Source organism: Oryzias latipes, chromosome 8, assembly GCF_002234675.1.
Source record: "Oryzias latipes chromosome 8, ASM223467v1".
Classification (NCBI taxonomy): Eukaryota; Metazoa; Chordata; class Actinopteri; order Beloniformes; family Adrianichthyidae; genus Oryzias; species Oryzias latipes.
The window spans coordinates 210,881-238,749 of record NC_019866.2 but is presented as its reverse complement, the minus strand read 5'-3'; the positions used below and the strand labels follow the sequence as shown (position 1 = coordinate 238,749).

At 52.7% G+C, this 27,869-nt stretch overlaps 3 protein-coding genes across 7 annotated transcripts; 2 read left to right on the top strand and 1 right to left on the bottom strand.

Moving 5' to 3' along the window:
- The first annotated feature begins 365 nt into the window (after positions 1-365).
- Positions 366-7,711, top strand: LOC101174893 (WAS/WASL-interacting protein family member 2). 4 transcript variants are annotated; one of them, XM_023957181.1, is made up of 8 exons: positions 366-643; positions 1,675-1,748; positions 1,867-1,984; positions 3,031-3,138; positions 6,068-6,676; positions 6,745-6,966; positions 7,034-7,135; positions 7,230-7,711. In XM_023957181.1, the coding sequence occupies exons 1-8, from the start codon at positions 562-564 to the stop codon at positions 7,268-7,270; spliced, it is 1,356 nt and encodes a 451-aa protein (XP_023812949.1). In that variant the 5' UTR covers positions 366-561; the 3' UTR covers positions 7,271-7,711. The 4 variants fall into 4 exon arrangements, with proteins under 4 accessions (XP_023812949.1, XP_023812946.1, XP_023812948.1 ...); XM_023957178.1 differs by having other exon boundaries at positions 368-643; positions 1,867-2,119; XM_023957180.1 differs by having other exon boundaries at positions 369-526; positions 1,672-1,748; positions 1,867-2,119.
- On the bottom strand, positions 7,706-8,896 carry LOC105358565 (synapsin-1-like). The gene has a single exon (XM_023957155.1). It carries the CDS (start codon positions 8,894-8,896, stop codon positions 7,706-7,708), a length of 1,191 nt encoding a protein of 396 aa, XP_023812923.1.
- On the top strand, positions 8,827-26,048 carry utp18 (UTP18, small subunit processome component). 2 transcript variants are annotated; one of them, XM_023957176.1, is made up of 13 exons: positions 8,827-9,308; positions 9,443-9,609; positions 9,682-9,777; positions 9,870-9,931; positions 9,993-10,084; positions 10,155-10,280; positions 10,355-10,529; positions 10,601-10,701; positions 11,696-11,786; positions 11,888-12,011; positions 25,409-25,583; positions 25,660-25,802; positions 25,876-26,048. In XM_023957176.1, exons 1-13 carry the CDS (start codon positions 8,919-8,921, stop codon positions 25,898-25,900), a joined length of 1,767 nt encoding a protein of 588 aa, XP_023812944.1. In that variant the 5' UTR covers positions 8,827-8,918; the 3' UTR covers positions 25,901-26,048. The 2 variants fall into 2 exon arrangements, with proteins under 2 accessions (XP_023812944.1, XP_023812945.1); XM_023957177.1 differs by having other exon boundaries at positions 8,834-9,308; positions 9,476-9,609.
- Positions 26,049-27,869: the final 1,821 nt, after the last annotated feature.

Below are 27,869 nucleotides of genomic sequence, written 5' to 3'. Positions count from 1 at the left end.
TCTCGGACCGCCACCCTGGAGACATGCGGTCCCCACTGGGCGGAGACTTCAGGGAAGACTGGAGACCTAAACCGCCCAGAGGACGAGGCTGGGGAGGGAAGTCTGCTAAAACTGCTGTCCTGGTCCCAGACGGACGGAGGGAGGGATGACAGCAAACAGAGGCCTCTGTCTTCTGAAATCTGAGAAATGAGTCTGATCCAGACCAACGTGCCCCCCCCTCCCGACAATTGTTAACGTGACCGGAGGTTTGCTCCAGACAAATCTAAGTGTCTTTAATTTGAATAAAAAACAATCAGAAAATGTCTTTATTTTACTCGCATCCTTATCCGAATCAATTCGGCTCTACTCGGCTCCGCTCGGCTCCGTAGACGCCCGTGCCCGCTGACGTCACGTGTTCTTGGTCGGTGCACAGGCTCACAGTAAACGGGGAGCTCCGGTCCTCCGCAGAGTTCTGTGCAGGAGAAACGGAGGAGCACGTGCAGAGCTCTGCAGGGATGAGCTAAGCTGCGCAGGAACGCACGCGCTTTGAGGTACTAGGAGACACCTGTCCGCGCGCCCTTCATGAGGGTCGCTACGACGCACCTGGGTCTTCGGACAACGGGAGTTAGTCGGCTCAGCGTCGGTCGGGTGTGCGCGTGCACAGGTATACCGGTGTTTCGTCCACGCGCATCTGGGCTCAGTACCTCCAGGATCAGTTGGTGTTTTTCGAGAAACGCAGATCAACTCCGGGCTAGCTTTAAGCTAACGATGCTATTTGCTGGAGCAGATGACGTCATTGCTTTTCTGCGTGCAGAATACAAGAAAATCTTTATTTTCATCACTCGATGGCGCAGTGTTAATAAAGTTTCCGCTGGTTGTTATGATAGAGGAAGGATGACACAAAACCGTTATGCTGCGTTCAGTGACCACTGCTTCCTCTCAGCAGCTTATGCTCCGTTAGGGACCGCTGCTGCGTTTTAGCGGGTTATGTTGCGTTCAGGGAGCCCTGCTTCATTTCAGCGGGTTCTCTTACGTTCAGGGACCCTTGCTTTTTTACCGTGGGTTAAGCTGCGTTCAGGGACCCCTGCTTTTTTATCCTTGGTTTTTGCTGCGTTTAGGGACCCCTAACTCGCCTTAGCGGGTTATGTTACGTTTAGGGACCTCTGCTTTTTTCTCTGTGGGTTATGGTGAGTTTAGGGACCCCTGCTACGTTTTAGCAGATTTTGCTGCATTCAGGGACCGGTGCTTCGTCTCAGCGGGTTATGTTGTGTTCAGGGACCCTTGCGTTGTCTTAGTGGTTTATGCTGCGCTCAGGAACCCCTGCTGTTTCTCAGCGGGATATGCTGCGTTCAAGGACCCCTGCTAGCGGGCTATGCTGCGTTCAGGGACCCCTGCTAGCGGGTTATGCTGCATTCAAGGACCCTCTGCTTCTTTTAAGCGGTTTATGCTGCGTTCAAGGACCCTCTGCTTCTTTTCAGTTGGTTATGCTGCGTTCAGGTACCCCTGCTTTATCTACAAGAGTTATGCTGCGTTCAGGGACCCAGGTTGAAAGCCGTTCAGAACCTCCGGGTGACTCCTGCCACCAAGCTCCCCAGAACCCTGGAGGGTCTGCTATGAGTTCTGGTTCGGTTCTGGCAATAGGAACCTGTTCCAGGTGTCTGATTGGACTTTAGCCCCGCCCCTTTTGTGCTGCAGGACTAAGGTGCATCGTCAGCAGGATGCCCATCCCTCCACCTCCGGGACCTCCGCCCCCCCACACCCTCAGCCAGGTGAGGACCCCCACCCCCCTTAGCACTGCCGTTTTGTGGGCCTTCTCTGGTGGTGGTGGTCGGGGGGGGGGGGTCAGCACAGTTTGTTAGGATAACGTCTGACTGTCCCCCCCTCCAGCTCAGTGCCGGCGGCGAGGAGGCGGGGGGCCGTGGAGTCCTGCTGTCTGACATCTGCAGAGGCACCCAGCTGAGGAAGGTGGAGGTGCAGAACGACCGCAGCGCCCCCCTGCTGGACAGTAAGAGTGCGACACCCCCCACAGAGCACCCATACATCCGCTTATACCAGTACCTGCATCAGAGCCAGCAGGGGGGGCCGTCCCAGGAGCTGAGGAGGACCGCTGGAGACAGGAGTGCAGCCCCGCCCCCCCAGAGTAAGAGCATCATTATGTCTGATTGTTGGGGTGCCAGCATCGACTGTCTCAGATAACTGGGCGGAGCAAACGTGGCGTCACCCATAAAACACATTCAGGCGCCATTTTTCTGGGATACGGACGTCGCCATGTTGGAGCCAGGCGGCAGTGATTGATCCGAGTGGGTCTGAGTCACGTTTCTATGGCAACTGATGGCGCCAATCAGGAGTGACCTTGTTAATTGAAGGCCACACCTCTTCAAAACATTGAGGTGGGGGCCAGTAGACACCACATGACTTAATTGAGGCGTCTGATTGGTCAGTGTAGAACTTCAATAACAGGAAAGATGTGAAAAAACGTATCAGTTCTTCTGACCAATAGAATGACAGCTGTTTATTTCTATGGGATTTGACTTCCTGTTAGGAATGCCAGGGGGCGGGGCTACCCAGTCCAGTTCTCACATACAGTCAACAGGTTTTGGTCACATTTAAACAGCTGATGCTGGGGGGGTCAGGCCAGCTCTGACCACACGCTTTGTTGCTATGGTGATGACATCAGTAAAGGTTCAAAGAGTCAAACGCAACAGCACTGATGGGACCGGAGGAAGAGAACTCAGAACTAGAACAGTTCTGACTGAACACTTCTGTGATGGAGTGCAGATGTGGAGGCGGAGCTTTAGAACCTCCACCCGCTGAAGGGCTGACAGTAAAACTCACATCATGAAGATAAGAAGAAGCAGGAACACGGAGAACCACAAATGTCAAACAGCTTCCGTCAAGCTCTGACACCTAAGGCAGCACCTGAACGCCTCATGGTCCTGTGGAGTGTCATCCCTTGATTTATGTCACTGTGATGACATCATCAGGGTGGAGGGCGGGTGTCTGGCTCCGTCCCCTGTGATGTCACATCTCCTCATAACCTGTGGTCCTCAGAGTCCAGAGCAAGTGGAGCATCTGCAGGAGCCAATAGGAGTACATCTGAGAGCCCGCCAGGTTCAGCTCAGCCAAAGGTTCAAGTTCCCAAGCAGCAGCCAATCAGAGGTGAGCAGCGTTGAGACGTCTTCCTGGTGTTTTCTCCTCCTCCCGTTTTCGATTTAATCTGGTTGTGTGTGTGGTTGTCGTCCTGTGTGCGTGTGGTCATGTGTGTGTGTGTTGTCATGTGTGTGGTTGTCGTCCTGTGTGTGTGTTATGTGTGTGTGTCGTCGTCCTGTGTGTGTGTTATGTGTGTGTGTCATCCTGTGTGTGGTTGTCGTCTTGTGTGTGTGTGTGGTCATGTGTTTGTGTCGTCCTCTGTGTGTGTCGTCCTGTGTGGTTGTCGTCCTGTGTGTGTGTTGTCATGTGTGTGTGTGGTCATGTGTGTGTGTTGTCATATGTGTGTGTGTTGGGTCATGTGTGTGTTTCGTCATGTGTGTGTGTGTTGTCATATGTGTGTGTCGTCGTGTGTGTTTTCATGTGGGTGGTTGTCGTCCTGTGTGTGTGTTATGTGTGGTTGTCGTCCTTTGTGTGTGTGTTGTCATGTGTGTGTGTGGTCCTGTGTGTGTGTCGTCCTGTGTATCGTTGTCGTCCTGTGTGTGTGTGTGTGTGTGGTCATGTGTGTGGTTGTCGTCATGTGTGTGTGTGTTGTCATATATGTGTGTCGTCGTGTGTGTTTTCATGTGTGTCGTTGTCGTCCTGTGTGTGTGTTGTCATGTGTGTGTTGTCATGTGTGTGTGGTCATATGTGTGTTATCATGTGTGTGTGTGGTCACGTGTGTGTGGTCATGTGTGTGTTATCATGTGTGTGTGTGGTCCTGTGTGTGTGTCGTCCTGTGTGTGTGTCGTCCTGTGTGTCGTTGTCGTCCTGTGTGTGTGTGTGTGTGTGTGGTCATGGGTGTGGTTGTCGTCATTTGTGTGTGTGTTGTCATATATGTGTGTCGTCGTGTGTGTTTTCATCTGTGTGGTTGTCGTCCTGTGTGTGTGTTATGTGTGGTTGTCGTCCTGTGTGTGTGTGTTGTCGTGTGTGTGGTCCTGTGTGTGTGTGGTCCTGTGTGTGTGTCGTCCTGTGTGTGTGTCGTTGTCGTCCTGTGTGTGTGTGTGTTGTCATGTGTGTGTGGTCATGTGTGTGTTATCATGTGTGTGTGTGGTTGTCGTCCTGTGTGTGTGTGTGTTGTCATGTGTGTGTGTGGTTGTCGTCCTGTGTGTGTGTGTGTTGTCATGTGTGTGTTATCATGTGTGTGTGTGGTCATGTGTGTGTGTCGTCCTGTGTGTGTGTCGTTGTCGTCCTGTGTGTGTGTGTGTTGTCATGTGTGTGTGGTCATGTGTGTGTTATCATGTGTGTGTGTGGTTGTCGTCCTGTGTGTGTGTGTGTTGTCATGTGTGTGTGTGGTTGTCGTCCTGTGTGTGTGTGTGTTGTCATGTGTGTGTTATCATGTGTGTGTGTGGTCATGTGTGTGTGTTGTCATGTGTGTGTGTGGTCATGTGTGTGGTCATGTGTGTGTGTCGTCCTGTGTGTGGTTGTCGTCTTGTGTGTGTGTGTGGTCATGTTTGTGTGTTGTCATGTGTTTGTGTCGTCCTGTGTGTGTGTCCTCCTGTGTGGTTGTCGTCCTGTGTGTGTGTTGTCATGTGTGTGTGTGGTCATGTGTGTGTGTTGTCATATGTGTGTGTTGGGTCATGTGTGTGTTTCGTCATGTGTGTGTGTGTTGTCATATGTGTGTGTCGTCGTGTGTGTTTTCATGTGGGTGGTTGTCGTCCTGTGTGTGTGTTATGTGTGGTTGTCGTCCTTTGTGTGTGTGTGTGTGGTCATGTGTGTGGTTGTCGTCATGTGTGTGTGTGTTGTCATATATGTGTGTCGTCGTGTGTGTTTTCATGTGTGTCGTTGTCGTCCTGTGTGTGTGTGTGTGTTGTCATGTGTGTGTTGTCATGTGTGTGTGGTCATATGTGTGTTATCATGTGTGTGTGTGGTCACATGTGTGTGGTCATGTGTGTGTTATCATGTGTGTGTGTGGTCCTGTGTGTGTGTCGTCCTGTGTGTGTGTCGTCCTGTGTGTCGTTGTCGTCCTGTGTGTGTGTGTGTGTGTGTGGTCATGGGTGTGGTTGTCGTCATGTGTGTGTGTGTTGTCATATATGTGTGTCGTCGTGTGTGTTTTCATCTGTGTGGTTGTCGTCCTGTGTGTGTGTTATGTGTGGTTGTCGTCCTGTGTGTGTGTGTTGTCGTGTGTGTGGTCCTGTGTGTGTGTGGTCCTGTGTGTGTGTGGTCCTGTGTGTGTGTCGTCCTGTGTGTGTGTCGTTGTCGTCCTGTGTGTGTGTGTGTTGTCATGTGTGTGTTGTCATGTGTGTGTGGTCATGTGTGTGTTATCATGTGTGTGTGTGGTTGTCGTCCTGTGTGTGTGTGTGTTGTCATGTGTGTGTTATCATGTGTGTGTGTGGTCATGTGTGTGTGTTGTCATGTGTGTGGTCATGTGTGTGTGTCGTCCTGTGTGTGGTTGTCGTCTTGTGTGTGTGTGTGGTCATGTGTGTGTGTTGTCATGTGTTTGTGTCGTCCTGTGTGTGTGTCCTCCTGTGTGTGTGTTGTCATGTGTGTGTGTGGTCATGTGTGTGTGTTGTCATATGTGTGTGTTGGGTCATGTGTGTGTTTCGTCATGTGTGTGTGTGTTGTCATATGTGTGTGTCGTCGTGTGTGTTTTCATGTGGGTGGTTGTCGTCCTGTGTATGTGTTATGTGTGGTTGTCGTCCTTTGTGTGTGTGTTGTCATGTGTGTGTGTCGTCCTGTGTGTGTGTCGTCCTGTGTGTCGTTGACGTCCTGTGTGTGTGTGTGTGTTGTCATGTGTGTGTGGTCATGTGTGTGTTATCATGTGTGTGTGTGGTCATGTGTGTGTGTTATCATGTGTGTGTGTCGTCCTGTGTGTGTGTCGTCCTGTGTGTCGTTGTCGTCCTGTGTGTGTGTGTGTGGTCATGTGTGTGTTTGGTCATGTGTGCGTTGTCATGTGTTGCAGACGGCTCCTCGGGACGCCCCTCCTCCTCCACACGGGGCGCTGCCCCCCGCCCTCCGAGCCATCGCTGTGACGGCACAGACAGGCCCCTCCCACAGGCCTCGTCCCCGACTGAGTGTCGCCCTCACCCACCTTCCCTCCCCAGCCTTTTGCCCTCCCCCACTGCTGCTGCCCCCTCTCCCAGCATGAAGCCACCCCCTCCTCCTTCCCATTGTCACCGTGGCAACACCTCTTCACCTCCCACATCCTCTTATAACAGAGAGAAGCCCCTCCCACCAACCCCACCTCTCCCCTCCAAACCTCCCCCATCTCCAAACAGCAGCAAACGCCCCCCTACCTCAGGGGGAAACCCTGCCCCCTCCTCTAGCTCCTCACTGGCTCCCCCACCCCCCCCTTACCGCATCACTAACGGTCCGGCCGTCAGTGGCGAGGTCGCCCCCGAGCTGCCGCAGCGCCACAACTCTCTCAGCAGCAAGAGGACGGCCCCCTCGCCAGGTAGCCACACCCCTACAAGAGGCCCTGCCCCTCCTCCACCTTCATCCCCCACACCGTCCCAGCTGGGCACCAGCAAGCCGCCTCCCACAAACAGGGAGGGGTCAGGTAGAGGAACAGGTGAGTCTTTCTGTGTTGACATTAAATCAACGTTACATTTTTTAACGCCGTTTTTCACCTTTCCTCAGCCCCCCCCCACCTGGCTCTGTGTTCGCCCTCATTGAGGGTGGGAGCTAAGGAAGCCCCTCCTCCACCACCCTACAGGACCCATGGCAGCCCCTCCCTTTCTTCTGACCCCCCCTTCAGGGGCAAACCCCCTCCTCCACCCTCTCGCATTCCTGCTCCTCCTCCTCCTCCTCCTCATCGTAATGGACCCCCCCCCTCGCCCTCCATAACTCGTTCCTTTGCAGGTGAGTTCAGGTACAGCCCCCCCTCCCTGCCATGAGGCTGATTCTAACCCCTCACCTTTACCTCCAGATGACTTTGAGGCCCGGTACTCCTTCCACCCTTTAGACGACTTCCCCCCCCCGGATGAGTACAGACACTTCTCCAAGATCTACCCCAGCAGGGCAAACAGAGGTAACTACCCCGTTGATGACTGATGTTCAATCTTTATTGATGATTGATTGGAGACGATGACAGATTCTGCTGAGCCTCTCATTCTCCCCCACAGTCATGAGAGGAGCTCCGCCTTTGCCTCCTGTGGGGAGGTGAAGCAGGAGCTGACCTCCATCACTGACGCACACCTCCACCTTGCCAGAAGAGCCCCCCACCCCCCATCGGTTCTGTCTGGGGGGTCAGAGCTGAACTGCTTCTTTGCACTTTGATCAGATGAACTTCCTGTGAGGTCATGTGATTTGCTCCTTTGTTTGATGTCAGAAGGTCATCTGGAACCTCCTTCTGTGGAGAACATGATCCTTTGATCCAGCAGAACCAGGACCGGAGTCCAGTTTATGGGCAGGACTGGTCTTAAAGTGCCAAATGGACTGCAGCGGGCAGAACTTCATGTGGAACATGCGGACCCCCCCCCCCCCACACACACACACCTTTTTTTGTTTCCCTTCTAACCCTGCAATCCAACTCCCCCTATTGGTTCCAATAGAGGGCTGTAAGCATGTTTACGGCACGTGTGACAAATAAACCGCAGCTTCAGAATCTGTGTCTGGATCTGGGGGGAGGGGTTCTGGTTGGTACCAGGATGGAAGATGTGATCTTCTGTGGTCCCTCTTGAGGTTCCGGGTCCTCCGGGTCTGGCTCTGAGGTTCCGGGTCCTCCTTGAGGTTCCGGGTCCTCCTGGTCCTCCTTGAGGTTCCGGGTCCTCCTGGTCCTCCTTGGGGTTCCGGGTCCTCCTGGTCTGGCTCTGAGGTTCCTGGACCTTCTGGTCTGGCTCTGAGGTTCCGGGTCCTCCTGGTCCTCCTTGAGGTTCCGGGTCCTCCTGGTCCTCCTTGAGGTTCCGGGTCCTCCTGGTCTGGCTCTGAGGTTCCTGGACCTTCTGGTCTGGCTCTGAGGTTCCGGGTCCTCCTGGTCCTCTTTGAGGTTCCGGGTCCTCCTGGTCCTCCTTGGGGTTCCGGGTCCTCCTGGTCTGGCTCTGAGGTTCCGGGTCCTTCTGGTCTGGCTCTGAGGTTCCGGGTCCTCCTGGTCCTCCTTGAGGTTCCGGGTCCTCCTGGTCCTCCTTGAGGTTCCGGGTCCTCCTGGTCTGGCTCTGAGGTTCCGAGTCCTTCTGGTCTGGCTCTGAGGTTCCGGGTCCTCCTGGTCCTCCTTGAGGTTCCGGGTCCTCCTGGTCTGGCTCTGAGGTTCCGGGTTCTCCTGGTCTGGCTCTGGGGTTCCGGGTTCTCCTGGTCTGGCTCTGAGGTTCCGGGTCCTCCTGGTCTGGCTCTGGGGTACGGGTTCTCCTGGTCCTCCTTGAGGTTCCGGGTCCTCCTGGTCTGGCTCTGAGGTTCCGGGTTCTCCTGGTCTGGCTCTGGGGTTCCGGGTTCTCCTGGTCTGGCTCTGAGGTTCCGGGTCCTCCTGGTCTGGCTCTGGGGTACGGGTTCTCCTGGCCCTCCTTGAGGTTCCGGGTTCTCCTGGTCTGGCTCTGGGGTTCCGGGTCCTCCTGGTCCTCCTTGAGGTTCCGGGTTCTCCTGGTCTGGCTCTGAGGTTCCGGGTCCTCCTGGTCTGGCTCTGGGGTACGGGTCCTCCTGGTCCTCCTTGAGGTTCCGGGTCTTCCTGGTCCTCCTTGAGGAGCCGGGTTCTCCTTGTCTGGCTCTGAGGTTCCGGGTCCTCCTTGAGGTTCCGGGTTCTCCTGGTCTGGCTCTGGGGTTCCGGGTCCTCCTGGTCCTCCTTGAGGTTCCAAGTCCTCATCCGTGTAGCTCTTTAGTTCCAGATGTTTTCAGCTGCAGTTCCTCCTCTGCTCGAGGGGGGCGCTGTCCTTTCTGCGGCGGTCCATCGGTCCCGGAAATACGTCACTCAGCAGGAAAAACATTTCCTCCACGTGAATCCTCTTTCACCGAACCGCGGCGCGTCTGACCGAGGCAGAGTCCCGGTTTTCCTCAGCACCGAGATGGAGGACGTCATCCCGCTGCCGGTAACGGAGGAAGGAAAAGCGGCCAAGAAAAGATTCCGGTCGCAGAAACCCGACCCCGTAGAAGAGGAGCGGAACCGGCGGAAGAACGCCAGGAGGCTGGCGGTTCTGGGTGCAGAGGATTTGGCGGTTCAGCGGCTCGAGGCGCAGGTGTTCGGGACGGAGCACGAGCTGCTCAACAGGCTCGAACAGGTGAGTTTACCACGTGACCCTTTCGAGAAGAACCGGAGGTTCTCCAAGACAAACTAGGGTCCGAGAAGAAGCCGGTTCTGGTCCGCGTAGTTCTGATTTTACCGTTAATTTAGCGGCTGTTATGTTCATGTGAGCGCGGGACGGCTGACGTTGGTCTGGATGTCCAGGAGGAGGAGGAGCGGCCGCCCGGAGGCTGCTGCCTTGAGGCGGAACATGAAGGGGAGTCTGAGAGCGAGGGGGAGGAGCCACGGCGTCCCAGGGCACCTGCTTGGGTGGATGAGGATGACGAGCGCGTGGGCGAGTGAGTTGTTTACTATCAGGTGTGTTTTCCGGGTCCGTTATCACGCCGTGAGACTCCTGTGTTTGTTTGCAGGGTGGACATGACCCACCGTTACCGCAGAAACCTGGTCAGAGGGGGGGCGGAGTCCACCATGACCACGGAGAGGCTGCAGCAGCGGATGAGGGAGGAGTGGGTGCCCCCCCTTCCCCCTTTTAGAACAAACGTTTCTGCTGATTGATGGGGGGGGTCCATAACCTCTGACCTGTGTGCCTGTGTCCCAGGTTCCAGAAGTCAATGGGGGGAACACCGTCGTGGGCGGAGTCCAGCCACCGGAGGAGGACGGGTGAGCCAAAGGTGAGATCTTAAGCTCCTGCTCTTCCTCCAACTCACTCTGCTCTCTGCAGCTCCCGAGGAGGAGGAGGAAGATGATGACCTCCTGAGGAAGACTGGGAACTTCGTCGGGTCTTCGGAGAGTCTCCCCAGCGGCATTCTAAAGGTCAGTGCCCCTCCCCCACTGCGTCGGAGCTGCAGAGTTGAGGGTCTGACTCTGGCCTGTTGTCTCCCAGATGAAGAAGTGTCTCCACGCCAACAGCGCCCGCCCCTCAGAGGACAGACTGACCACCGTGCAGTTCCACCCCACCGCCCAGGTGGTCATGACGGCCGGTCTCGACCAGTCCATCTCCCTCTTTCAGGTAAGGGGGGGGTGGTGGCGGCGCAGGCCAGCTGGAGGTGGTCATGTGATTGAGGTGGCTCCTCCCCCTCCCAGGTGGACGGAAAGACCAACCCGAAGATTCAGAGCATCCACCTGGAACGCTTTCCCGTGCACAGAGCCGCTTTCAGCCAGGACGGAGAGTCGGTGATCGCCACCAGCGTGAGGAACCGGATGTTCTACTTGTACGACATGATGGAGGGCCGCGTATCGCCAGTGCACAGTGTCCGAGGTTAGCCCCGCCCCCTACAAGCCCCGCTCGGCAGCCTCGTCACACCACGACATCAAGGTCTTTGTGTTCAGGTCTAAAGGAAACCAGAGTGAAGGAGTTCTCAGTGTGTCCCGATGGGGGCGCTCTGCTTTTAACCGGAACCAGTGGATACCTGCACCTGCTGACGCTCAAGGTGACACCGCTGCTGCTGCTTCTTCCTGCTGTCCTCTCGCTGTTTTCCTGCTGTTTTCCAGCTGCTTCCCAGCTGTTTTACAACTGTCTTCCTCCTGTTTCCCCGCTGTCTTTTTGCTGTCTTCCTGCTGTTTTCCCGCCGTCTTTCTCCTGTCTTCCTGCTGTTTTCCCGCCGTCTTTCTCCTGTCTTCCTGCTGTTTTCCTGGTGTCTTTCTGCTGTTTCCCGCTGTCTCTCTGCTGTTTTCCCGCTGTCTTTCTGCTGTCTTCCTGCTGTTTTTCCGCTGTCTTTTTGTTATCTTCCTGCTGTTTTCCCGCTGTCTTCCTGCCTCCTCCTGCTGTTTTCACGCTGTCTTTTTGCTGTCTTCCTGCTGTTTTCCCGCTGTCTTCCTGCCTCCTCCTGCTGTTTTCTCGCTGTCTTTTTGCTGTCTTCCTGCTGTTTTCCCGCTGTCTTCCTGCCTCCTCCTGCTGTTTCACCGCTGTCTTTTCGCTGTTTTCCAGCTGCTTCCCCGCTGTTTTCCAACTGTCTTTCTGCTGTTTTCCCGCTGTCTTCCTGCTGTTTTCCCGCTGTCTTTCTGCTGTCTTCTTGCTGTTTTCCCGCTGTTTTCTTGCTGTCTTTCTGCTGTTTCCCCGCTATCCTTTTGCTGTTTTCCTGCTGTTTTCCCGCTGTTTCCCCGCTGTCTTTCTGTTGTTTCCCCGCTGTCTTCCTGCTGTTTCCCCGCTGTCTTCCTGCTGTTTCCCCGCTGTCTTCCTGCTGTTTCCCCGCTGTCTTCCTTCTGTTTCCCCGCTGTCTTTCTGCTGTCTTCTCGCTGTTTTCCTGCTGCTCAGTTGATATTTCTCCACTCTGGGTCTAACTTGAAAAGGCTCCTGTCCTCCAAGGCTGCTGGACACAAATGGTTAAAAAAGTACACCTGGTGCATTTATGTTAATCAAGCAGGAAGCTGCAGTTATTTTTACAGGAAATGACATGTTTGTTTGTTTCCACCTGTTGGGTTCAGACCATGGAGGTGGTCCACAGCATGAAGATCAACGGGAACGTCAGCGGCGTGGCCTTTTCTCGTGACGGCAGCAAATTCTTTACAAACTCAGGTGAGTAGGACAGGACTTGACATCATCGGCTGCTGGTCATGTGTCTGCCGTGGTATAATTCTACCTGATAAGGCATTGAGAGTTCCCGCTGGCGTGTGCAGAGGACGGGGAGGTGTACGTGTGGGACGTGCGCAGCAGCAGGTGCATCAACAGGTTCGCTGATGACGGATGCGTGAAGGGGACATCCATCGCCGCCTCTGCGGACGGCCGCTACCTGGCCTGCGGGTGAGTCGGGCACACGCCGTCCAAATTAAGACCTCGCCAGTCGCTAAACTTCCTGTTTTGGCTGTAATGTTTAGCGTGTTACGTATAGATTATTTACATGGGGCTTCCTGCCACATGGCGACTAAATGCTGGAACCAAAGTGTCTTTGTTCTTCCTCTGATGAACTCCTCCTCTTCTTCTGCCGTCTCTACATGAGGGACACACGTGCACTCGGCCCCACCACACGCGTGTTAACTATGGTTTGCGTGTGGATCAGGCAGATGTGGTTCCGTAGAGTTGCCTTAAAGATTGCGAGTCGTAGAGCAGTGACCTCCAACGTTTTTCAGACCGCAGACCGGTTTGATGTCACGAACCGGTCTGAACAGAACCAACGTTTCATTTTAAAATGTAGTTTAAAAATCTGAAAACAAGAGTAGATTTAAATAAATTTTCACAGATTCAATGATTTGTAAATAATTCAATCATGACAGCTTTCCATAGAACCCAGTCTGGAAAATCATTGATCACACAAATCCTGATTATAAGTAAAGCCCGTTTGAAGATCACCTCGCTCCATGTCGGAACTCCAACTTCTTCTTCCATGATTTATCCAGACCAATCAATTCAATTCAATTCAATTCAATTCAATTCAATTCAATTCAATTCAATTTTATTTGTATAGCCCAAAATCACAACAACAGTCGTCTCGATGGGCTTCGAAGTAAAACATGAACTCAAAGGGATCACGAATACAAAGAGTTCAATAGGAAAATACTAAAATGAACTAACAAACTGACTAAGCTATACTGGCATCCCTGCCCTTAGACCCCCCTTCTCTGTGAGGAAAAACTCCCAAAAAAACCGGATTCCGGAAAAAACGAAGAAACCTCAGGGGTGCCCACATGAAGGAGGGATCCTCCCCCAGGACTCTTAGAGAAGAATTAACTTATCTAAATCTACAACTACATATATAAAAGTCCAGCAGACGAGTTTCATCCAGCCGTGGTTGTGGGGACAGTCAAAGGCGCGAGTCGAGCCGGAGACAGGATCCACAGCCAGGTGTAGGAGCAGGAGCAGAGACGAGGTACTCGGTCAGGAACTGGAGCACGGATGAACCAATAGGAGTCTGGAAGCACTCCCACTCCCCAGGAGGGGAGAGGAAAAGAGGGACAATACATGAATCGCTGCACCAAACAGAGGCATGGAGAACTAAATGATGAATAATGATCAAGAATAGAGAAGAGGAAGGGTAGAAGTAGATGAGAAAAGAGGACAGAACCCCAGAGCACCATAGTTACCCCAGCTTCAACTTCTAGCAGCCTAAAAACAAATAGTTATTGTTATTAAGTTTAATTTAAACACATTAACATTAAGTTAAATAATCTCTGAATACTAACTAGTCTGACAATAAGCCTGTCCAAAGAGGAATGTTTTCAGTCTAGCTTTGAATGTAGAAACTGAGTCGGCCTCTCTTCCATGAGCTGGGAGTTTATTCCATAAAACAGGGGCTTGGTGGCTAAACGCTCTACCTCCAACCGTACTTTTACCAATTCTAGGAACCACAAGCAGTCCTGCATTTAGTGAGTGAAGTGTTCTGATTGGATGGTAAGGGACTATGAGGTCCTTAAGATAGGACGGGGCCATTCCATGTAAGGCCTTATAGGTTAACAGGAGGATCTTGAACTTGATTCTGGAATCAACTGGGATCCAGTGAAGTGAAACTAACACAGGAGTGATGTGATCTCTTCTGCTAGTTCCTGCTAACAATCTAGCTGCTGCGTTCTGAACAAGCTGGAGACTTCTTAAGGAACTCTTAGGACACGCTGCTAACAAGGAGTTACAGTAATCCAGCCTCGACGTAACAAATGCATGGATGAGTTTTTCAGCATCACTCTTAGAAAGTAGATTTCTGATCTTAGCAATATTCCGCAGGTGAAAAAAGGCAGTTCTACATGCCTGAGATATGTGAGCCTTAAAAGATAAATCCTGGTGAAATAAAACCCCAAGGTTTCTAACTGTGGAATTGGGGGCTATACTTATGCCATCCAGGGAGACTATCTGAGCAGACAGAGTATCTCTGAGGTTTTTAGGACCAAGTATAATGACCTCAGTTTTTTCTGGGTTCAAGAGGAGGTCATTAATTGTCATCCAGGTCTTGATGTCTCTGATGCAGGCGTTCAGTTTCTCTATCTGGTCATTCTGGTCAGGCTTCACGGATAAATACAACTGCGTATCGTCGGCATAACAATGAAAATTAATGCTGTGTTTCCTGATTATGTTTCCTAGGGGTAGCATATAAAGCGTAAACAGGATGGGTCCCAAGACTGAGCCCTGTGGGACTCCATAGTTGACTCGAGTGCACTGAGAGGAATGGCCATTTACATTAACGAACTGATACCTATCGGACAGATAGGATTTAAACCACTGGAGAGCAGATCCTCTGATCCCTATGTCCTGCTCTAGTCTATGGAGTAAATACCGTGGTCGATAGTGTCAAAGGCAGCACTGAGGTCCAACAGGACCAGAATAGAAAGTAGACCCTTTTCTGAGGCCAATAACAAGTCATTAGAGACTCTAACTAGTGCAGTTTCCGTACTGTGGTGGGGTCTAAACCCCGACTGAAAGTCTTCAAAGTGGCTGTTGTCCTGTAGGTGGCAGTAAAGCTGCTTAACTACAACTCTTTCTAGGATTTTAGAAATAAAGGGCAGGTTTGATATCGGTCTATAGTTGGCCAAGATGCTAGGATCCAAACTGGGCTTTTTCAGAAGAGGTTTAACAACTGCATATTTAAAAGACTGTGGCACGTAACCCGTTTCCAGAGAGGCATTTATCATTGTTAATATGGAATCATTAATTATGGGAAAAGTTTCTTTAAAAAGTCTAGTGGGAATTGGGTCTAACAGACACGTTGAGGATTTGGACGACGTAATAATTGATGTTATTTCCGCTTCATCCACAGCAGTGAAGCAGTCTAATGTTACAGAGGTTTCTATGGATGCCTCCATTTCTACCGCTTCAGCCTGTTCTGGACTGATAGTAGGAATAACTTGATTTAACTTATGTCTAATATTTGAGATTTTAATATCGAAAAATGTAAGAAAATCATCAGAGCTGAGAGAAACGGGAACATGTGGTTCTACTGAGCTCTGACTGCGAGTTAATTTAGCAATAGTGCTAAAAATAAATCTTGGATTATTTCCATTCTCTGATATTAAGGTTGAATAGTACTGGCTTCTAGCTCTACGCAGAGCTTTTTTATAATTTAATAGGCTATGTTTCCAGGTATTCAGAGACTGCTCTGAACCGGAGGGGCGCCATTCCCTTTCCAACTTACGGGTTTCTCGTTTAAGAGAACGAGTTTCAGCGTTAAACCACGGTGCTACTCGGTTTTGTCTGACGAACTTAGGTTTCAAGGGGGGCAACAACATCGAGTGTACTCCTGAGGGCTTGTAAGGCATCATTAACAAAGTGGTCATTTATACTAGGACTGATACTATGGGAGCTGGACTCAGAGTATTTTCTCAGAATATCACTAAGTACTGGCTGAACTGTGTGTTTAAACTCAGACACAGAACGGTCAGTTAAGGTTCTTCTAAGCTGTTTCTTATTCACTGGGGCAGAAGGATGTTCCAGTGTAAACTGGAAGGTAATCAGAAAGTGATCAGAAATGATGGGGTTAAGAGGAAGGACACTCAGCTGGCTGATCTCTATCCCATGGGTTAGAACAAGGTCCAGGGTGTGCTTATGACAGTGAGTGGGTTCATTCACACTTTGGGTGAAACCAACATCATCTAATAAAGCTGCAAAAGCCTTTCCTAGGCAGTCACTGGGGTCATCAACATGAATATTAAAATCCCCTAATATTATAGTTTGATCAGAATGTAAGACAATAGTCGATAGGAAGTCGGAAAACTCAGTTAAAAATTCTGAATATGGGCCGGGGGGGCGATAAATAATTATGAGTAAAACAGGTTTTGGAGTTTTCCTGTTTGGGTGATTTATAGACAAAATGATGCTTTCAAATGAATTATAAGCATTTTTAACTTTAGGGCTGAGAAGTAAGCTAGACTGTGATATTACTGCCAAACCACCTCCTTTCCCTGAAATCCTGGATTTCTGATAGTTAGCATAAGTGGGGGGGGGTTGCTTCATTCAATCTAACATAGTCATCCTGATGGAGCCAAGTTTCTGTTAAGGCTAACAGACTAAGGTTTTTATCAGTAATGAACTCGTTGACTAAGAGGGACTTGGAGGAAATGGATCTAATGTTTAATAAACCGCATTTAATTACATCATAATTCTGCTTGTGAGAACTGCTGTCTGTCACTTTAAGGTTTCTATGATGCGCTCCTTTCATTTGTCTTTCAGCACATAAGCTAAAGCTAGGACCTGCTTGACTTTCCCTGCATGGGTTTTGCACCGGCACTAACCCTAAGGGAGGCTCAGAGGAGCGTTTTACACTGCTGCTCTGCGCCCGGGTCTCAAATCACTATTTGACACGTCATCAGACCAGCGTACAGCCAATCAAGTAGCGTGATGTCATCATTAGTCGCAGGCCCCCCCGAACGTGGCCTGCCACACGTGGCGAGACACTGAACCAGCGGAGCCGCCATCAGCGTGTGAAGGTGGGACTGTAAAGCGCTTTACAAGTACAGGCCATTTACTAAACAAAGCCGCTCCTCTGCTTGGAGACTCGGTTCTACCGGGAGACTCGGTTCTACCGGCGGACTCTGTTCTACAGGGAGACTCGGTTCTACCGGGAGACTCAGTTCTACAGGGAGACTCGGTTCTACAGGGAGACTCGGTTCTACAGGGAGACTCGGTTCTACCGGGAGACTCAGTTCTACAGAGATACTCGGTTCTACAGGGAGACTCGGTTCTACCGGCGGACTCTGTTCTACAGGGAGACTCGGTTCTACCGGGAGACTCAGTTCTACAGGGAGACTCGGTTCTACAGGGAGACTCGGTTCTACAGGGAGACTCGGTTCTACCGGGAGACTCTGTTCTACAGGGAGACTCAGTTCTACAGAGATACTCGGTTCTACAGGGAGACTCGGTTCTACCGGCGGACTCTGTTCTACAGGGAGACTCGGTTCTACCGGGAGACTCAGTTCTACAGGGAGACTCGGTTCTACCGGGAGACTCTGTTCTACAGGGAGACTCAGTTCTACAGAGATACTCGGTTCTACAGGGAAACTCGGTTCTACCGGCGGACTCTGTTCTACAGGGAGACTCGGTTCTACCGGGAGACTCAGTTCTACAGGGAGACTCGGTTCTACAGGGAGACTCGGTTCTACAGGGAGACTCGGTTCTACCGGGAGACTCTGTTCTACAGGGAGACTCAGTTCTACAGAGATACTCGGTTCTACAGGGAGACTCGGTTCTACCGGCGGACTCTGTTCTACAGGGAGACTCGGTTCTACCGGGAGACTCAGTTCTACAGGGAGACTCGGTTCTACAGGGAGACTCGGTTCTACCGGGAGACTCGGTTCTACCGGGAGACTCGGTTCTACCGGGAGACTCGGTTTTACAGGGAGACTCGGTTCTACAGGGAGACTCGGTTCTACAGGGAGACTCGGTTCTACCGGCGGACTCTGTTCTACAGGGAGACTCGGTTCTACAGGGAGACTCGGTTCTACAGAGATACTCGATTCTACAGGGAGACTCGGTTCTACCGGGAGACTCGGTTCTACCGGGAGACTCGGTTCTACAGAGATACTCGGTTCTACCGGGAGACTCGGTTCTACCGGGAGACTCGGTTCTACCGGGAGACTCGGTTCTACAGAGATACTCGATTCTACAGGGAGACTCGGTTCTACAGGGAGACTCGGTTCTACAGGGAGACTCGGTTCTACAGGGAGACTCAGTTCTACAGAGATACTCGGTTCTACAGGGAGACTCGGTTCTACCGGCGGACTCTGTTCTACAGGGAGACTCGGTTCTACCGGGAGACTCAGTTCTACAGAGATACTCGGTTCTACCGGGAGACTCGGTTCTACCGGGAGACTCGGTTCTACCGGGAGACTCGGTTCTACAGGGACACTCTGTTCTACAGAGACACTCGATTCTACAGGGAGACTCGGTTCTACAGGGAGACTCGGTTCTACCGGGAGACTCGGTTCTACAGGGAGACTCGGTTCTACAGGGAGACTCGGTTCTACAGGGAGACTCGGTTCTACAGGGAGACTCTGTTCTACAGAGATACTCGGTTCTACCGGGAGACTCGGTTCTACCGGGAGACTCGGTTCTACAGGGAGACTCGGTTCTACAGGGAGACTCGGTTCTACAGGGAGACTCTGTTCTACAGGGAGACTCTGTTCTACAGAGATACTCGGTTCTACAGGGAGACTCGGTTCTACAGGGAGACTCGGTTCTACAGGGAGACTCGGTTCTACAGGGAGACTCGGTTCTACTGGGAGACTCAGTTCTACAGAGATACTCGGTTCTACCGGGAGACTCGGTTCTACCGGGAGACTCGGTTCTACAGGGACACTCTGTTCTACAGAGATACTCGATTCTACAGGGAGACTCGGTTCTACCGGGAGACTCGGTTCTACCGGGAGACTCGGTTCTACAGGGAGACTCGGTTCTACAGGGAGACTCGGTTCTACAGGGAGACTCTGTTCTACAGAGATACTCGGTTCTACCGGGAGACTCGGTTCTACAGGGAGACTCGGTTCTACCGGGAGACTCGGTTCTACAGGGAGACTCGGTTCTACAGGGAGACTCGGTTCTACTGGGAGACTCGGTTCTACAGGGAGACTCTGTTCTACAGAGATACTTGGTTCTACCGGGAGACTCGGTTCTACAGAGATACTCGATTCTACAGGGAGACTCGGTTCTACAGGGAGACTCGGTTCTACAGGGAGACTCGGTTCTACTGGGAGACTCAGTTCTACAGAGATACTCGGTTCTACCGGGAGACTCGGTTCTACCGGGAGACTCGGTTCTACCGGGAGACTCGGTTCTACAGGGACACTCTGTTCTACAGAGACACTCGATTCTACAGGGAGACTCGGTTCTACAGGGAGACTCGGTTCTACCGGGAGACTCGGTTCTACAGGGAGACTCGGTTCTACAGGGAGACTCGGTTCTACAGGGTGACTCTGTTCTACAGAGATACTCGGTTCTACCGGGAGACTCGGTTCTACAGGGAGACTCGGTTCTACAGGGAGACTCGGTTCTACAGGGAGACTCGGTTCTACAGGGAGACTCTGTTCTACAGAGATACTCGGTTCTACAGGGAGACTCGGTTCTACAGGGAGACTCGGTTCTACAGGGAGACTCGGTTCTACTGGGAGACTCAGTTCTACAGAGATACTCGGTTCTACCGGGAGACTCGGTTCTACCGGGAGACTCGGTTCTACAGGGACACTCTGTTCTACAGAGATACTCGATTCTACAGGGAGACTCGGTTCTACCGGGAGACTCGGTTCTACCGGGAGACTCAGTTCTACAGGGAGACTCGGTTCTACAGGGAGACTCGGTTCTACAGGGAGACTCTGTTCTACAGAGATACTCGGTTCTACCGGGAGACTCGGTTCTACAGGGAGACTCGGTTCTACAGGGAGACTCGGTTCTACAGGGAGACTCGGTTTTACAGGGAGACTCTGTTCTACAGAGTCTACTGTTGTTGTGATTTTGGGTTATATAAATAACATTGAATTGAATTAAAATGTGGCAACCCCCACAATATGTCTATGAGCTAAAAAACAGTACCGTAAAGTAAAACCAATACATATTCAATTCATGCACTTACATGCTTATCATACCCAGACAGACATGCCATGTGGAAACGTAGCATTAAGAAGAAACATTTTGGAGCTTTTCTTTTAACGGAGTCCTTTGACAGAGGAAGGACGACTGTTCCAAAAGTTACATCCTCTGCATGAGACACTAAAGTGGGACGGAGTCACGCAATCAGAGAGCCCCCCCCCCCCCCCCCAGAAAGGTGCTCCAATCAGACAGCCCCCCCCCCAGAAAGGTGCTCCAATCAGACAGCCCCCCCCCCCCCCAGAAAGGTGCTCCGACCAGACAGCCCCCCCCCCCCCAGAAAGGTGCTCCAATCAGACAGCCCCCCCCCAGAAAGGTGCTCCGATCGGACAGCCCCCCCCCCAGAAAGGTGCTCCGATCAGACAGCCCCCCCCCCCGAAAGGTGCTCCGATCAGACAGCCCCCCCCCCCCGAAAGGTGCTCCGATCAGACAGCCCCCCCCCCCCCGAAAGGTGCTCCAATCAGACAGCCCCCCCCCCCCCAGAAAGGTGCTCCGATCAGACAGCCCCCCCCCCAGAAAGGTGCTCCGATCAGACAGCCCCCCCCCAGAAAGGTGCTCCGATCAGACAGCCCCCCCCCCCCAGAAAGGTGCTCCAATCAGACAGCCCCCCCCCCCCAGAAAGGTGCTCCAATCGGACAGCCCCCCCCCCAGAAAGGTGCTCCGATCAGACAGCCCCCCCCCCCAGAAAGGTGCTCCGATCAGACAGCCCCCCCCCCCAGAAAGGTGCTCCAATCAGACAGCCCCCCCCCAGAAAGGTGCTCCGATCAGACAGCCCCCCCCCCCGAAAGGTGCTCCGATCAGACAGCCCCCCCCCCAGAAAGGTGCTCCGATCAGACAGCCCCCCCCCCCGAAAGGTGCTCCAATCAGACAGCCCCCCCCCAGAAAGGTGCTCCGATCAGACAGCCCCCCCCCCCAGAAAGGTGCTCCAATCAGACAGCCCCCCCCCCCCAGAAAGGTGCTCCAATCAGACAGCCCCCCCCCCCCCCCAGAAAGGTGCTCCAATCAGACAGCCCCCCCCCCAGAAAGGTGCTCCGATCAGACAGCCCCCCCCCCCCAGAAAGGTGCTCCGATCAGACAGCCCCCCCCCCCCAGAAAGGTGCTCCGATCGGACAGCCCCCCCCCAGAAAGGTGCTCCGATCAGACAGCCCCCCCCCCAGAAAGGTGCTCCGATCAGACAGCCCCCCCCCCAGAAAGGTGCTCCGATCGGACAGCCCCCCCCCCCAGAAAGGTGCTCCAATCAGACAGCCCCCCCCCCAGAAAGGTGCTCCGATCAGACAGCCCCCCCCCCCCCAGAAAGGTGCTCCAATCAGACAGCCCCCCCCCCCCCCCCGAAAGGTGCTCCAATCGGACAGCCCCCCCCCCAGAAAGGTGCTCCGATCAGACAGCCCCCCCCCCCCCCCAGAAAGGTGCTCCGATCAGACAGCCCCCCCCCCCGAAAGGTGCTCCAATCAGACAGCCCCCCCCCCAGAAAGGTGCTCCGATCAGACAGCCCCCCCCCCCAGAAAGGTGCTCCAATCAGACAGCCCCCCCCCCAGAAAGGTGCTCCGATCAGACAGCCCCCCCCCCAGAAAGGTGCTCCAATCAGACAGCACCCCCCCCCCCCCCGAAAGGTGCTCCAATCGGACAGCCCCCCCCCCAGAAAGGTGCTCCGATCAGACAGCCCCCCCCCCCCCAAGAAAGGTGCTCCAATCAGACAGCCCCCCCCCCAGAAAGGTGCTCCGATCAGACAGCCCCCCCCCCCCAGAAAGGTGCTCCAATCAGACAGCCCCCCCAGAAAGGTGCTCCAATCAGACAGCCCCCCCCCCCAGAAAGGTGCTCCGATCGGACAGCCCCCCCCCAGAAAGGTGCTCCAATCAGACAGCCCCCCCCAGAAAGGTGCTCCAATCAGACAGCCCCCCCCAGAAAGGTGCTCCAATCAGACAGCCCCCCCCCCAGAAAGGTGCTCCGATCAGACAGCCCCCCCCCCCAGAAAGGTGCTCCAATCAGACAGCACCCCCCCCCGAAAGGTGCTCCAATCGGACAGCCCCCCCCCCAGAAAGGTGCTCCGATCAGACAGCCCCCCCCCCCCCAGAAAGGTGCTCCAATCAGACAGCCCCCCCCCCCAGAAAGGTGCTCCGATCAGACAGCCCCCCCCCCCCCAGAAAGGTGCTCCAATCAGACAGCCCCCCCCCCCAGAAAGGTGCTCCGATCAGACAGCCCCCCCCCCAGAAAGGTGCTCCAATCAGACAGCCCCCCCCCCCCCGAAAGGTGCTCCAATCAGACAGCCCCCCCCCCAGAAAGGTGCTCCGATCAGACAGCCCCCCCCCCCAGAAAGGTGCTCCAATCAGACAGCCCCCCCCCAGAAAGGTGCTCCGATCAGACAGCCCCCCCCCCCAGAAAGGTGCTCCAATCAGACAGCCCCCCCCCCAGAAAGGTGCTCCGATCAGACAGCCCCCCCCCCCAGAAAGGTGCTCCGATCAGACAGCCCCCCCCCCCAGAAAGGTGCTCCGATCAGACAGCCCCCCCCCCAGAAAGGTGCTCCAATCAGACAGCACCCCCCCCCCCCGAAAGGTGCTCCAATCAGACAGCCCCCCCCCCAGAAAGGTGCTCCGATCAGACAGCCCCCCCCCCCAGAAAGGTGCTCCAATCAGACAGCCCCCCCCCCCAGAAAGGTGCTCCGATCAGACAGCCCCCCCCCCCAGAAAGGTGCTCCAATCAGACAGCCCCCCCCCCCCCCGAAAGGTGCTCCAATCAGACAGCCCCCCCCCCCAGAAAGGTGCTCCGATCAGACAGCCCCCCCCCCCAGAAAGGTGCTCCGATCAGACAGCCCCCCCCCCCAGAAAGGTGCTCCAATCAGACAGCCCCCCCCAGAAAGGTGCTCCAATCAGACAGCCCCCCCCAGAAAGGTGCTCCAATCAGACAGCCCCCCCCCCAGAAAGGTGCTCCGATCAGACAGCCCCCCCCCCCCAGAAAGGTGCTCCAATCAGACAGCACCCCCCCCCCGAAAGGTGCTCCAATCGGACAGCCCCCCCCCCAGAAAGGTGCTCCAATCAGACAGCACCCCCCCCCCCGAAAGGTGCTCCAATCGGACAGCCCCCCCCCAGAAAGGTGCTCCGATCAGACAGCCCCCCCCCCCCCCAGAAAGGTGCTCCGATCAGACAGCCCCCCCCCCCCCAGAAAGGTGCTCCGATCAGACAGCCCCCCCCCCCAGAAAGGTGCTCCGATCGGACAGCCCCCCCCCAGAAAGGTGCTCCGATCAGACCGCCCCCCCCCCCCCCGAAAGGTGCTCCAATCAGACAGCCCCCCCCCCCAGAAAGGTGCTCCGATCAGACAGCCCCCCCCCCCAGAAAGGTGCTCCAATCAGACAGCCCCCCCCCCAGAAAGGTGCTCCGATCAGACAGCCCCCCCCCCCAGAAAGGTGCTCCAATCAGACAGCCCCCCCCCCAGAAAGGTGCTCCGATCAGACAGCCCCCCCCACGCCGGGTATTCATGAAGTTCATAGTAAAGTTGAACGTTTTGGTGAAATGTTTTCCAATAGAGTTGAAGACAACGTGAGCAGTTTGACAGACAGTTGGACGCTGGCCTGACCAAACAAGGTTCAGATGAATGTCCATGTCCTGCATGGAATATTATTCTCAGAGCTCGTTTTGGAGACGCAGAAGAGGTTTAAGTTTAGCCCAGGCAATGTTACAGTGACCACAGTGGATATATCATTGAATAGGACAACATCATTGCAACCTTTGGATTCATCAAATGACAGCTTTTACCCAGGAGACCCACAACTTTGGCAATTTCTGTACTAATAAAACTAACATGAGGTTTCCAGGATAAGGATTATTCATCCACCAGTACACCAAGGAAACCAACACAGCTCACATTCTTGATTGGAATATTATCAATTAGTATTTTAAAAGAGAAATCCATGGCATTTGATGTTAGAGCAAACAATATAAAGTGTGTTTTTAACACTGAGTGACAATCTGTTAGCTTTAAACCAAGTGGATATCTTGTCAAGTTCATCATTTACAACGTTTTAAGAGTATCTAAACCCTACTGGTGTCATCTGCATAAATGTGTTAGAAAGTTTAACTGATGCGTTGGGTGCTCTTCATGGGGGGGTTAAAAAGTAAATTCCTTGATGGACGAAACTCCAAAGGAACAGAGGTAGAAATCAATGTGCGTTTCAGGATTGATTTTAAAATTCTTTTAATGGTTTATAAATGTTTTTATGGTCTTGGGCCTTCTTATTTAAATGATATTCTTTTCAAATCTGAGCCCTCGCGGACCCTGAGGTCCTCCGGTGCTGGTCTCTTAGTTGTTCCCAAGGTGAGGACATAAACTTATGGTGAGGCTTCGTTCTGCCATGACGGTCCTCACCTGTGGAACGGCCTGCCGGAGAACCTCAGGGCCGCAGAGACTGTAGAGGTTTGTAAGAAGAGGCTCAAGACCCACCTTTTTAATTTAGCTTTTAGTTGATTTTAACTGCTAATTTATTCTATTAGTTTTAGTATAGGCTATTTTATGTATTTATTTTCAATTTTATGTTTTTCTTTCTTTTTTATGTTTTTAATTTTAGCATCTTATGATTTTAGCCCCAGTGTTTCTTGAGGGGATCTTTTCCTCCAGGGCTGCCGGCTTGGTCAGCGGTTGTTGCTGCAGTTGTTGCCCTTGCTGGGGCGGCTGGGGTCTAATTTTACAGCTTTATGGCTGTGAGGGGGACCCCGGTGTTGTCCCGGTCTGGGTGGGCACTGTGGCGATGTTCCGGTGGCCGGGCTGGCTCCTGGTATGAAAGGATTCCCAGATACTGTTTCCTCGCAGCAGAGCCAAGCCATACTTGTTTGTTTGTTTGTTTGTTTGTTTGTTTGTTTATTTATTTATTTATTTATTTATTTTACAGTTACATAGTCATAATTCATTGTACGTGGGAGCCATGGGTCATGTGGTTTAATGGAGGGAAGTGGGAAGGGTGAAGGGTGGGTTGGGGTTTTTATTGTAATGTTGTGTGTTTACTGTTTTTAGTGTTAAAGCGCCTTGAGCTGCACAAAGTGCATGAGAAGCGCTATTTTATAAATAAAGTTTGATTTTATAAATAAAGTTTGATTTTATAAATAAAGTTTGATTTGAATGGTTACTGAAAACAGATCACTAAGGTTGTTCAGTCTTGTTGTGACTTCCTGTTTGGATCCAGCATCACCGTAACCCTTTTTCTATCCTAGGGTCTTTAACATTGGGAGTTGGGTCATCTAGACCCACTAGACATGTGGGTCATCTAGACCCACTAGACAGTGGGGTCATCTAGACCCACTAAACAGTGGGGTCATCTAGACCCACTAGACAGGTGGGTCATCTAGACCCACTAAACAGTGGGGTCATCTAGACCCACTAGACAGGTGGGTCATCTAGACCCACTAGACAGTGCTCTGAACCTTTTTTCTTCAATGATTTGTGATCTTCACTGGTGTCCATGGATTACATGAAATCTTTCCACCTTTATCCACCTTTGTCATGGTAGGGGGAACACCTCAATGGAAGGGGGGGGGGGGGGTCATCTAAGCACAAGGGTTAACCAGCTTCAGGTTTCTCTGTGGAACCGTTGTCTGTTCACTGGAGCTCAGTAGTTCACCTCCTGGCTCTCTGATTGACTGACAGGTGTCCGTCTGTTTCAGGTCTCAGTCTGGAGTGGTCAACATCTACTCCCAGGAGGCGTGTCTTAGTTCAGCCAATCCCAAACCTCTGAAGGCGGTTATGAATCTGCTGACCGCCGCCACCGCCCTCGCCTTTAACCCCACCTCTGAGATCTTGGCGATTGCCTCGCAGGCGGAGGACGAGGCCGTGCGGCTGGTAAGAAGGCCGGTAACTGAACGATGATGATGATGATGATGGTGATGGTTGCTGATGCCCCGCCCCCCGCCTGCAGGTGCACCTGCGCAGCCTGTCGGTGTTCTCCAACTTTCCTGTGGCCAACAGGAAGCTGCTCCACCGAGCCGCCTGCCTGCACTTCTCCCCTCACAGTGGCTTCTTCTCATTGGCTAACAACAAAGGCCACGCCCCCCTTTTCAGGTCAGGCACCCTGTGCGTTAGTTAGTTGTGGTGCTGTGACATCATCGTCTGATGTTCTGATGTTTCTGTTCAGGCTGCTGCATTACAGTGACTTCTAAGGACCAGTGGTGGGGGCGGAGCCTCTATTGTGTCCAGGAGGAGGGGCTTCAGCCTGGGAGTCAGCTGACCTGTCAGGACGTCACAGGAACCATTTGATCTGCTTCTGTTGTCGTTTCAGCTGTTTAATAAAGTTTTGATCCAAAATGACTTCTGTCCACATGGATACGGGGGAGGGGCTAGTTTACGAAAACAAACTTCCTGTTAATGGAATCAGCTGGTCGTTTAAGCGCTTGTCAAATGAAGGACCTGTGCTGTAGCGGTCAGCCGTCTCCCCTTTTAATGGTGGGAGATCTGAACTGCGATTGGTCGTACAACCGGACGACCTTAAATCCTGTGAATCTCAGCCAGTGAGGCCAAATCCTAAACATCCTGGAAAGTCTGATCTGGTTCTGACGAACGCTCCACTCGTCTCCATCCTTGGGGGTTTTCTGTAGCGAGTGACGGATCGTTGTGTTGTTGCAGCGTGCAGACACACAAACCCCCAAACGCAAAGCATCGTCTTTAGAAGTGAGAAGAAAGGAAACGAACACGCCTGTCGTCATCTGAGCCTTAACGGCGAGCGCGTTGGCCTGCTGCCCGTATCCAGGTGGCTCGCTCATTCTTTAAGGAAACTGAATAGAACATACAGAAATTTGGAGTGAGGGGCGAGATAATCCCCTCCAGAATGTGGTTTTTGGGCCAAAGCCAGAAGAACGGACTCTGCTGTGACCTTTAGACACCTCGTCACGGATGGAGCTCCATCAGACCAGCATCTGCCACGGCGGAGCCCCTCAACCATCCACAGACACGTTGGAAGGTGATCACGCTCAGTCCAGTTCATGACGGACCGAGGAGTAAATCTATCATCCGGCTCAGAGCCCCCCAGAGAAAACTCTTCAGTGTTTGCATCTGTACTTTTACAGTGAATCAAGTTCCCAAACCTCAGAACTCTCAGTCCCAGAAATCATCCCGAGTCAGATCTAATAGAAGCTTTCTTTTTAAAAATGGCTGCCGCTCTCATTGCTCCGCCTCTCACTAAACTTTTTTAATCTGCCGATTGAAAACCAAGAAATTCCGTCCATCTGGCAGTCGGCCTTTGTGAGTCCTCACTTAGGAGGCGACCCAGCAGTTTGACCAACTACCGGCCAAAACTCTGGACTTTCTTGCCGTGATGGAGTTTTTCTTCTGTCAGCACTGCAGTCGGCTTCAGGGAAGAGAACAGGACGTCGTCTACGACGTTGTCTTTGTGCTGCGCTCTCATTGGTCTGTCTTTGGACACTGTGGACCATGTGGTGTTAAAACAAAGGTCTTCAGATCATGTGGTCTCCTGCATCACAAATGACTGAGTAACATGACATGAGGGGTTGTGCCCCAGGGTTCTGGATTAGGACCCCTCCCTCTTTGTCATGAGGCAAAGAGGCATTTTTATTCTTTATTGCTATGACCCATCCCCACCCACTGCTGTTAAATCTCTGCGGTCCAGCATGCATTTCTTCAGCTGAAATGACTGGTTGATGCAGACAAAACCAAAGGAATGTTGTTTTCAAAGGCTAGAGAAACGCCACAGCTGGAGGGAAATGAAACGGTTCCTGTGGACAAATATCTGGGAATCTTGATGATGCTCTCTCACTGCAGCCAAACCAGAGACTCGTCACCGCAGCTTTTTATCCATTTGACATCGTGGAGACCTTTATCTATGAAGGCTACAGGATTCTGAGGATTCTGCTTTGAGGTTTGTGACGGACTGGAAGGCCTGGACTCGTCCCTGTGAGCTCTGGAGGGGGACGCTCTTCTCTGTCCAGCTGGAGGTTCATTTCATTTCCAGATCTCTGCTTTCACCTTCCTGCATCTGCAGCTCATCAGGCTGAGGACTGTAGAATCACACGGACTGTTTCAATGACCGTCTGTTGCTCGCCGTTCCATTTGCCTGTACTGACCCGGGAAAAAGGGGTTCGCCCCCCCCCCGGAACGCTCTACAAAAAAGCTGGA

Coding starts and splice junctions, on each gene's coding strand:
- utp18 (XM_023957176.1), top strand. CDS start 8,919: ATGTTTTCAGCTGCAGTTCCTCCTCTGCTCGAGGGGGGCGCTGTCCTT. Junction 10,530..10,600: donor GCCAGTGCACAGTGTCCGAG/GTTAGCCCCGCC, acceptor CTTTGTGTTCAG/GTCTAAAGGAAACCAGAGTG. Junction 10,702..11,695: donor TGCACCTGCTGACGCTCAAG/GTGACACCGCTG, acceptor TGTTGGGTTCAG/ACCATGGAGGTGGTCCACAG.
- LOC105358565 (XM_023957155.1), bottom strand. CDS start 8,896: ATGAGGACTTGGAACCTCAAGGAGGACCAGGAGGACCCGGAACCCCAG.
- LOC101174893 (XM_023957178.1), top strand. CDS start 562: ATGAGGGTCGCTACGACGCACCTGGGTCTTCGGACAACGGGAGTTAGT. Junction 1,749..1,866: donor CCCCCCACACCCTCAGCCAG/GTGAGGACCCCC, acceptor CCCCCCCTCCAG/CTCAGTGCCGGCGGCGAGGA. Junction 3,139..6,067: donor CAAGCAGCAGCCAATCAGAG/GTGAGCAGCGTT, acceptor CATGTGTTGCAG/ACGGCTCCTCGGGACGCCCC.